The sequence below is a fragment of the Coturnix japonica genome, chromosome 14, assembly GCF_001577835.2.
Source record: "Coturnix japonica isolate 7356 chromosome 14, Coturnix japonica 2.1, whole genome shotgun sequence".
In the NCBI taxonomy this organism is placed as follows: Eukaryota; Metazoa; Chordata; class Aves; order Galliformes; family Phasianidae; genus Coturnix; species Coturnix japonica.
Window position 1 is genome coordinate 5,432,580 of NC_029529.1, and position 11,325 is coordinate 5,443,904.

General features: G+C 51.3%; 1 protein-coding gene across 1 annotated transcript in view; it reads right to left on the reverse strand.

Moving 5' to 3' along the window:
• CACNA1H (calcium voltage-gated channel subunit alpha1 H) overlaps positions 1-11,161 on the reverse strand; it is a 191,087-nt gene extending 179,926 nt beyond the window's left edge. The window contains exons 1-2 of the mRNA XM_015876890.2: positions 10,789-11,161; positions 10,244-10,524 (exon numbers count right to left, since the gene is read on the reverse strand). Of these exons, the coding sequence (XP_015732376.1) occupies positions 10,244-10,509 (266 nt within the window). The 5' untranslated portion in view covers positions 10,510-10,524; positions 10,789-11,161. The remainder of the gene's footprint in view (positions 1-10,243; positions 10,525-10,788) is intronic.
• Between the last annotated feature and the right edge of the window lie 164 nt (positions 11,162-11,325).

Sequence of the window (11,325 nt, forward strand, 5' to 3'; positions counted from 1 at the left end):
TTAAATGTAAAAACAGACTAAATACAGCCTTAAGAAGACCCTCCACTTGGCTATGGCCAAGCACTGATTTTTTCCAGGCAAACTCTGAACCAGCAATACGATAAGATCTGAGCTCATCTTAAAGGGTGTGCATGGAACTGTGGGCTGGGGATAGAGCCATCTCATATGTGCAAGAAACACTGCGATGGGATCAGCAAAATGGAGCTAATCCATAGCATGCTAAACGAGCACCTCGCTAAGTGCTCAGCAACAAAACCCTGCCCTTCTCTGCAACCCTGGCTTTCAGTGATCCAGCTTTTCTCCCAGCCTAAGCAGTCTGTGAGCACAGCAGAAGTGGTTACGGCATAGGTATATGCCTGGAATTGCAGAAACAACATTTGAGATCAACAGTGAAAGGAAAATGCTGCAACCACATGAGAACCAGAATGCCTTTCTGGCTTCTCTTTCATTGCCTCTATTGAGAGAGGTGAAACCAAAGCCTTCAATGGGAAGAGAGGTGAAGGAAACCCCAGCAGACTTATAGACTGGCTTTTCCCAGTGCCTTTGGGAATGGATCCAAACCTCCTCCCCTGAGAGCCTATTTCATAGGACACCACCATCCCAGGGTTTATTTCCCACCATTGGAATCTCTCCCAACCCTCTGTGCCCAGAAGTCCAAGTCTGAAAAATGAGAAGAAAAAAAATCAATCCAGAAAAGAAATTCAGGAGAACTAGATGGGATACTTCTTTTTTTTTTTCCCCTACAAGAGTTGCTCTGTGCGGTTCAGTCCCCCAGGCTATGAAATTCAATAAGCCCTAATGTTCCGATCTCTATAAGCCGTCTAGTCCCCACCATGCCAAAGTGGCTCAGATTTAACAACAAAATTACAGTGTACATTATACCATTACAGGTTCCGCACAAACACACTTACAAAAGGGCTTGGTAATAAGAGGCTGGGGATACACAGTGTGTTTAGGGCTAAATCCTGCTCCTGGATCCATCCGCCTTACTGGCATTGTTGTTACCCATCCGAAACATGGGGCCAAAGAAGAAGAATAAAGTCTTGTTTTCTTTTCCAAACCCAACACAATGTCCCCTGCTGAACCTTCCCTGAGCTTCTTCTCTGGTAGGGACCCAAAGTCAATGACAAGTCAATGACAAGGCTCTCACAGATTCATTATTTCAGTCCAGGATTTCCATTAACACCTCCAAATCCATGTCAATACATCCTCGTGGACAAACACCACCAAGGAATAAGCTTGATTGCTATCAAGCTACACAAGAAGGGCTTCCATTCCTTTGCAACAAATAAGGAAATAAGTAATGCAAAGTCTACTCCGCCATCAACAAAAGCACAGTTACACACAGATAAGTATTATGTATGTATCATATAGATATGTATTACATATGCACACACACGGCTTTTGTCTGTCCCTCTGCTTTTCCACCATCTGTGCCCAAAAACTGAGCCCAAACGATTCCCATCCGTGGTACTGATGCTGCAGTTTCCTTTGTCTCCTTGTGAGCAATTCATCCTTCCCTACATCTGTATCCTCCAACAAGGGAGATGTCACTTGCTGCTTCCTCTTCTAAGCCACGTCAAGGAGAAACCTGGGCTGCAGCTCCTCTGAGACAGGAGCTCTGTTGCAAATTGCTGCGTTTCCAACACAAATCTCAGAGGGCTTAAGCCCTTACATCAGAACAACAGTAAATCACAACAAACATGGGCACTGGGGGGGAACCGAAGAGTTGGGTATGCCAACAGCCCCAGGGGACACCCAGTCCCAAGGCATCCCTGCTTGCAACATCCACAGCTCGTGGCACTCTCCAGCCTTCTGGAACGCAACAGATGTCCCAACTACCACGTCCCCTCCTTTCTGGCTGACTCTCTGCAGCAAGGTTTGTGGAATCTTAGAAAATCTGGCAAGCCCTCCTCCTGCTTTGCAGGACAAGGATGGGAGCAGCAGGCACAGAGCAGCACCCAGCCTGAACTCACTGCCTGAAGGAACCGTGACACAGAGATACGCACACAGAGTTGCCTTATTTCTCCGGATGGCTTCCAAAGCCCCGGCTGCTAAGCAGAAATGGCAAGATACTGGTAGCATTGTTAAAGCGCACTATTTCCATCTGTCAGTTGAAACCAGCATCATTAGATCCTGAATCCGTACATTTAATCCATTGCCAAAACTAGTCTGCCTGGTACAGGGCTCAGCGCAGATTTTTATTATGGGGAAAGAAAGAGGAAAATGGTCTCCTACAGCTGCATCCCATCAGACCTCTGACACCCACCCAGCTCTGAGTGACTGCCCCATGGCCATCAGCCCCACTTCTCTCCCAGTTCCTCATGTAGCCCAGTGCCTCCCCATTGCTGGTTTGAAAATAAAGCACACATCCCAATAATTTTAGGCTTTCTGAAATCTTAGGATTAACTATTAGGGGGGAACTGCATCATAACTTCCCCACCACCCTGAAAGCTAAACATTCCCTTAAAGGTATATCTCATTTAAAATCACAGCGCTGCTTCACTGGTGGGATTAACGGATTGGACACGAATGCCAGATGCTACCTTAAGAATTAAGGGCAAAAATCTGAGCTCAAGTTCTCTCAAAACATCTGTGCAAATAGAGGTAACATATTTCTTGCATGAGCTTTAATGCTAATGGCAGAGGTTGCTGCAGTATGGTCTGGGGGCCCAGGAGGGTCGAATTCAGGGTGGAATGTGGGGTAAGAATGCAGCCCACCATGTGTTTGTGGCATGTTGATGTGGGGCTGGGGCTGTATTGCGGCTCCTCCTCATTTACATGGGCACAAGATCATGAGCTCTGTACATAATCCAGGGAAAACTAATTGCAGCTCTGTCAGTGGGCACTCGCAGAGCTCCTTGTCTGCAGAAGCAATTTAAAACAACCAACCAACACAGAAACATGATTCAGAGTTCATTCACTGTAAACTAATGCGATCCTGGTTGCTCTAATGGAGTTACTCCAAACATGTCATTCAGGCAGAGCCCATCAGATAAATCTCAGATTCCCAGTAAGGTGGGTTGATGCTGCTGGCCCCAAACTAAAAACATGGGTGACAAAAGCCAAGGAACAGGTAAAATGGGGCTGGCTGCAACCTGAGTGGCTCTGGGAAGGTGCTGCTCAGAGCTTAAGCTCAATTATAAACTTAAACCTACTTTTCTATTTAAGAAAACACACCAAAATACAGCAGAACATCTTAGAGGCATCTAGGTGGTAATTAGGAAAAGACCTAGAGGCAAAGTAGCCCCAAACTGCCTAAAACTCTTCCACAACATGAAGAAATAGCACTGACTCTGAGCTCTGGACTTCTGCTCCTATTAATCAGCAGAGTTCAACTGTATAGCACGGTTTATGATGGAGTGGGCCTCAAGCATCACCCAGTTCCAACCCCTCTGCCATGGGCAGGCTGTCCTTGGCCCATCCACGACCTTGAACATCTCCAGGGACAGGGTGAAGCCAGTGTCTCCTGTTTCAGAGAATGATGGATCCAGCATGGAGACATGCTGGGAAAGAGACACGTTGTCTCAATGCATAAGACAAACTCGTATAGAAACTGCAAACTGAAACTGCATTCATTGGTTCTCATCAAATCAGACAGGTGAGAACTCTGAAGGCAACCAAAGAACCTCACAAAGCGCAGTCTGGGATGCAGCTCCGAAGCACCTCAAAAAGCAGCAAATGAACTGCTCGGAAGCATCATAAATTACGGCTTGAAAATAAGAAGTAGTGCCTGTGAAACAGCTACAGCTTACAAGAAATGTTTATTAATAACTACTGCAACAAGTCAGTGTCTCCCGCAGTGGGAAATATCCAGCATGGAAGAAACGTAAAAAAATTAATAGAAGAGGGAAAGCACACACAAACACACTGAAAGAATCATAATGACTGCCTGCAGGGAACTGTGGGCATAGCAAGTTGTGTGCGGGTATAACTTCTGAGCCACCCGGCTCTTGTAGGAGCACTGAGGAGGTTAAGGGATGAGGATGAAACGGGTGAGCAGTTGTTTTCTAAGCGGATCTGTAATCAAACCAGCTCAGACATACCTGGCTTGGGACAATACTGGGACAGATTTGTACTCTGAGTCACTGCGTGCGTAGCCTGTAACTAAAGCACAAATGCAACACGGACAGAGATGAATTACAGAATCACTGCGGTTGGAAAAGCCCTTTGAGATGGCCAACCCCCACCCACCCCACCATGCCCACCAGCTGCATCCCTCAGTGCCACATCTCATAGTTCTTAACACCTCCAGGGATGGTGACCCCACCACCCCCTGGGCAGCAATGCCAGTGCCCGACTGCTCTTTTGGAGAAGAAATCACTCCCACTTATCCAACCCGAGGCTGGCGGATGTGGCTCTGCTGATGGCATCGTTAGGAGTGAAGAACGGTGGCTGCAGCACAGCAAGGGTGGGGAGCAAACACAGCTTACAGAATGTTATGTTTTTAAAGTCAAAAACCCGATTTTCTTTTCATTATTTATATTCCTGATCAACTTTGCCCAGATGTGTTTTATTTACTTATTTTTTCTTTTCTCCCAATTCTGATTCAGCTTCATTCCATCAGCCACAACTTCACATTCCCATTCCCAGGCACCAGCACCAACTCCATCTGCTTTCCTTTCTTCGCACCCCCTGAGTGCACACAGGTGTTCCACGCGCCAACCTTCAGTGCAAGACAACATGGAAAACCCCCATCTGCTTTGCAAGCATTTCTGTAATTAGCTTTCCAACCTCCCTTGTTGCAAAAGCCATCCTGAAAGCAGGAACCAAGCATCCCCAACGTGCCCAACAGAGCTCACAGCCACCCCAACATTGTGCACCAGCAACAGCAGCTCCATGGCTCTACCTGCATGTCAGCTGCTATGCATGGGATGGGAACTCCTGCAGCTGAACCATGCACCTGAGCTTGGCTGGGAGATGGGAATAAAGGGCATTTCACATCAGAAAGCAAGAGCTCGGGAGAGCAGTGCAGGGCGAGGGAGACACGGACCTCGGGTGCCAACTGAGATGGTTTCTGTTGACATTAAACAGGAAGCTCGGGATTAAACTCTTGATTAGATGTATTAAGCCAACACAGAGTGCCAAAATGAGCGGAACTAAAAACACGTGTGAATATACAGTGTATTTTTAGACGAGTCACAATTTCTCTCCCTCACTGTCCCCTACTTGCTTGCCATTCAGAAGGTGATGCTGCCAGGTGCAGCACCTGCACCTCTCCATGTAGTCTGTGGGTGCTCAGCAGCTCTGGATGGGGCCAGAAAGATGCCTGTCTGGGAGCAGATTTTCCACAGCACGCTTCAGTATTTTAACAGCAATATTTATACTCTGAGATGACAAACGATGATTAGTTCAAAGCCTCCCGCTGCACTTGTCAGGGTATGGTCTGAATAAAGGCAGATTAGCAGCAAAGGCTTTCTGATAAAGCTCCTCACATCTGATACACGCTGCTTACGGAGCAGAACACAAGCAAATAAAGTTTGCCAAAGCGACGGGAGCCACTCGCATCCACACCTCTGTGTGCTCCAGCACAGAGCCCTGAGCCACAAACTGCAACACTGCAGCAGAACAGAGCCAGCACACGTTGCTCATGCAATAAAGAATGAACCAACTGCAAGCCCCAGCTCGGAGCTGGACCCGCAGCAGCACCCAGCAAACAGCTCAATCCTGTCCGTAGCACAGAGCTGCAGCGTGAACCGGAGCGTTGGGCACGGAGCACACACATCATTTTGTACAAAGCACATTTTTTTCCTCAGCCTCCAAGTGTATTTATAGACACCTGCACTGAGGAATGGTTGGGAATAACACGCAGGATGTTGTTGGGAATGTTGGGTTGGCCCCAAAGCGACATCAGGGCAACCAGCAAGTGCTGCAAGGAGCTGCGCTTCAGAAAATATAATAATAATTAAGGGGAAAAAAAAAAATCAGGTTTGATGCAAGCAGAGGCTCTACCAAATAGGAGAACACAGCCAAGTCCCACAGCAACCCCGCTGGCATCGCCACCCTCTGTAACCACTCAAGAACATAAATCACAGGAGATTTTTTTTTCCCCGATGAAGGCACACAGAACTCAACCTATTATGAATCACGGAATGTTTTTATGAATCACGAACAAAGCAGCAAAGTTCCTCCAGCCTTATCGAAGCCGTGCTGCCACTTGGGGCTGTGATGGAAAGCAGGTCCCAGCACGGATTGCAGCCCGTTTCCCAGCCATGCAAGCAGGAAGGTGCCAAGGGACACCAAGCAGCGTTCCTTGCTGCTGCTCTGGCCCCAGTGCATGCACAGAGCTGGCTGCACCCTGCCCTCCCAGCACAGCTCTGCTGCACCCAGCATCCATGGAGAGCAGGGACACCCAGCAATGGGCACAGCGTGACTCGGCACTTCACAGCCCAAATGTTAGCAATAACAAAACGTTATGTTGAAGGGGAAAAAAAAAAAAATCAGCTCCATACATACATAAGTTGGGGCTGCTGTGGGCTGACAGCTTGGGAATAACCAGGAAAGGACCTTGCAGGGTCTCAACGCCCAAATTCTGCTCTGCGCCGCACAATGTGCACACAAAGTACACAACGTCCCACCCACAGCCCTCCATAAATAAACCCACGTAGGAGATCCAGGACTGGAGAAATAAGTAAGTTTGCTTCCAATTATATATCTTTTAAAAAAGAGCAAATAACGTCGGTAATAACAGAAGCAAACACAATACAACACCAACTGACAGCAAAGAACACAGCTTTGACCACTGCCTGTGCCACAAGAGCTGCACCCAAGCCGTGTATTTGCTCCAACCCATCAATATATACATACATACACACATGGATTCCTGCTTGGAGCAGGGTTTGGAGATGAACTTGAGCTGGGAAGGAGATTCCTGAGCTGCAGTCATCGCTTATGAAAGCCCAACGCCTGCACGACACAACGCACAAACACAGTTTGACAACAATCAGCCGCTCAGCACCACGGAGCCCCGGCGTTCTGCTCCTGTGATTAAACTTTAATCGTCACAACTCCCTGCTTCATCACTCCCGTATGTGAAAAATCAGCTCCTCCACACACATCTTTTGTTTTCTGTTGTTGGCAAAGTTTGCTGGTTTTGTTAATCCATAAACACGTGGGGGGCTTTTAACTGGGCGGTGGGAGATTTTTCCAGGTTTTTCCTAACACTTCCAAATGGAACACAGACACTGACCCCCCACAGCCATACACCTCCTGCCTGCTGCCCCAGCACCCTATGCACAGCCCTGGGGTGGCTGCATGCCTCCAGCCCTGCATGCTCCCAGCCCCGTAAGCTGATCCCAGTCCCACCTGTCCTCCCAAGGACCAGGCAGGGGCTTTTTTTAGCTGCTCCTAAGCCTGGCAGCAGCCCCCTCCTGCTTAAGCTGCAAAGGGAACCACGCTTCTGGCTGAGCCGCGTGGGATTCCACCTGCTCCAGGGCACAGGTCTGCGCTATCTCTGCTGATGACAAATATTCCGAGCGGCTGGATGACAAATATTTCACAGTTCAAGTGATGTGGGACTGACAAGAGCTCACCCTAAGCCAGGAGATGCGCTCAGCAGCTCTCTTTGTGCCGCGCTGGCATTTCCCTTTAGGATGCTCCTGCACCCAGCTCTGAAGTGCCAACCCCAGGAAGATGCCACAGAGCTGCCTACATGGAAGCAGACCCCAATAGCTCAGGATGGGGCACCCGCAGGATTTGAGGCATGCACAGACAACTCGGCAGCACAGGGGTAAATAAAGGCTTTCTGCATAGCGGCGTGCAAGTTTTGAAGCAAGAACATCATAGAAATGATGAGCCCAACACTGTGAAATACCCCATGAGCTGGGAGAAAGGGGGACACTACAGAAGAACTTCCCCAGCATCCCCAATCACAAAGAGCAAAGGACAACAAAAAGCAGCACTGAAGGAGGAAACCTGCTTTACAGACAGGTTCAGTGCTTCCCAGAGGAGCATGCACCTCAGACACAGATTTTTAAGAACTCCATAGTTACACCCTTCTGTCTGCAACAGAGGGAGATTTTAACGCAAACCTGCAGCTTGTTATCACACTTTATGGATCTGTGCTTTTATATAGGCAAGAAGAGTCACCACAACTGCACGGCTGGCCAGAAACCCCCCTGGTGCTTTGAACCTCTGCTTCAAGTTACTTCTCTTCCCCTGGGACAACACTGTGGGGTGGACCTCAGTCTACCTCCCATCTCTCCAAATTTCCCAGCCCACAGCAGTGACATCCATCACTAAGATGCCCGACACCACCACGCACCCAGCCCTGTTTCCCAATGTGATGCACACCTCTGTGTTGCTCCACACGGCTTCCAAAAGCACACCCAGCAGGACTGCAAGCAATCTCACCAAGAAACTTAAGGGCTGACACTTTCTCGCTGCAATACATGGGATTTGTGGTGGGATGGAGGAGAGAGAAGGGGAAAAATCCCAGCCAGGAGCCTGACCCCTGTCACAAGCATTGTTCTGATCCAGCCAAAACATGCCAGCTCAGAGAGCAGTAATGCTGAAGAAGGGGCTTATGAGGTCTTATTAGATTTCAGCCTGACTATGAACCAACCGTCACAATTTCCATCCGATGTGACGTCACACGAGTTAAGTTTTACAAAGGAATTCGCTCTCCTGTGAATTCTTTGGCAAGACGTTGTGACACAAAGTTCTGCCTAACGATAAGAGCACAGCCTCACCCACACGAGTGCACCTGAACCCACTTCTCTAGAATGCTGCTGGGTGACACCACTCTGCTTCCTATCAGCTGTGGGTTAATTTGGCAGCACCTGCATGTGAGCCCAGAGCAACGCTCCAGAACAAGCTGCTGCCAAAGCCTGGGGGGAGGCTTCATCCTCCTTTAGCCCCTAAAGTTTTGAAAGGAGAACAGCCCTGCCTTGGATATGTGAGGAACGCAGTCCCTTCAAGGAACAGATATTTCACCTTTTGACTTACATCCTCCACGTTTAATGGCTATAGGGCCGAAGCATCGCTGTGCAAAGCTCCTGCTCGTTTCTTTCTCCCTTCAATACGCACACGGCCCTTCTTGCAAAACCAGAAAGCAGAAATCTCACTGCGCAAGTTCACGTGAACCCAGATGAAACAAGGGGAAGCTCAAGGCCATAAAAAACCCCGTGGGCTTTTCCCTCCAAGGATTTCTCCTCCTGACGGATTAAGGCAGCGTCCTGGGGAGGGTTGTGCAATTCCTCCTAATGACACCGCTCACCCGGCGGTGTTACTGCTGTGGAGAGCGGTGATCTCAGATGCGCACGGGTTTCTTTGGTTAACTGAAGGGGAGATCAATACTAAGGGTATTAATAAATAATGCTTTTAATAGCGGCGGCAGGATGCAGGCAGCGAGCTGCAGGCAGGTACCGGGGGTAGAGGTAAAAGCATTAATTATCTGCACAATGTCAATGCTGCTGAGCTGACGTGCAGAGCACAGCTAAAAGCTCACTTCTGAAGATCACCGAGACAGACTGACAACTCTCAGCTTTCACACAGGCATTTCGGGTAAAATTCAATTTTCCCGTATGTCACAACTGAAAGGAACAGACTGCTCTTTCTTATTTAACGTTAATAAACTGGGTAAAGGACACAGGAGACGGAGGGGAAGATGCAGAGCTTTGCCTGCCTTCCTTCTTCCCTGCCTGCAAGTTGCAAACGAACAAAAGCAAAGGGGAGTTTTTCGGAGCAACGCGTGTGCTCTCCCCAAACTCCGACCCGCTCTATTTTTCTACCACGATAAAGCACACAAGCACTCCCAGCTCTTATATAAACAGCAAAAGGGTCAGCGCCCGTCTGAAATTCCCCACCGTGTCTCAAATAAATATGAGGTCGCCTATAAACTTCTCTCCCTCCCACCCCGACTGGGAAAGAAGCGAAGTTGAAGGGTTTCTCCCCATTCTGTGGGTGGCAGCTCGGTGCTGTCCCCATCCATGTGATACCCGGGCACCTCATCCCGCTGCCCCGTAGCACAGCTGAGACCTCACCGTGTTCCTCCCCAGGGCAGGGGGTTGTACGTGGGGAGGACACACACCCACGTGTCCCACTCTTGCAGCGAGGGGGTGCAGACCCACATCCTCCTCCTGGGAACGGGAAGCAGAGCAGTGCAGAGAGGGGACCCCCAGGGCTCCAAGCATCCCCAGGCACTGGGGTACAGAACCCTAGTGAAGTGCTGCGGGCACGGGAGAAGGTCCCGGGGGTGGGATGGGGACGGTGCGGGGTGCGGTGTCCCTCGGGGAAAGGATATGGGTTACAGACCAGCCTGAGGCACCAGCTGCGCGGGCGGGTGGTTTGCTTGAGGCAGAAGAAAGCGGTGGGTGCCAGCGCCGGGTAAGGCACCTGCTCCTCCTCCTCGGAGGCCAGGTCGGGCGGCGGGTCGCGGCTGGGAGAACCGCTGGGAACGGAGCCGGCATCGTCCAGGGGCTGCTCGGCGGAACGGCGGGGCGGCACGGTGATGGGCACCCGCACCTCGCCGCCGGCCGGGCGCGGCTCTCGGCTCTCGCCATCACTCATGGTAGCAGCCAGGACCTGCGGGGCAAGGGCAGGGGGTGAGGGGCTGCGGCCCCCTCCCAGCACCGGGGCGCGGCTCCCACCTGGCCCCGCCGCTTCGGCCGCAACAAAGCCGGGCGGCGTGGGGCGAGGAGCCGCCTCCGGGCGCGGCCGCTCCCACCCCCGGGAAGGGAAGCAGGGTGTCCGCGCCCCCACTCCTCCATCACCCTCCTCTGGAGCTCTCCCACCCATCCTTTGGATTTTCAGGGATTGAATACTGCTGGGGAGGGGGTGGGGTCCTACCTTAGTTCGGCGGAGCTCGGTGTCCCCAGGAGCATAGCCGTGCCGTGCGGTTCACATGGGACCAGGCTGCAATCGGGGCAAAGGGAGGCGGACGACCCCCACCTCCATACACAGCTCCCCAACGACAACGTAAATCCAGCGGGGGGGAGGGGGGAGAGAGCCGGGGCTCAGCGTGCAGCGTCCGCCCTCGGGGATGGAGGAAGGCTGGGGAGGAGGAGGAGGAGAGGTGGCGGCGGGGGCGGGGGCCCTTCCCGAGCCGAGCGGAGTCTCTCCCGACGGTAATCCCAAGGAGCGAGCGGGCGGCTCCGCAACCGCTTTGCAAAGCTTCGCCCGTGCTTAACAGGAAACTTCGGATTTACCGGGGGAGGAGGGAGAGAAGAGGGGAGGAGAGAGAAGCGGAGGCGGAGGGGGCTGGGAGCCCGACGGGGCAGGGCGGGGGCGGGCGGCCGGGAGGAGTCGGGGCAGCCCCGGGGGGTCTGGGGGTTCGGCTGCATGGCTCCCCCGGACGGCTGCGCTGCGTTCACTCGTACCTTTGTT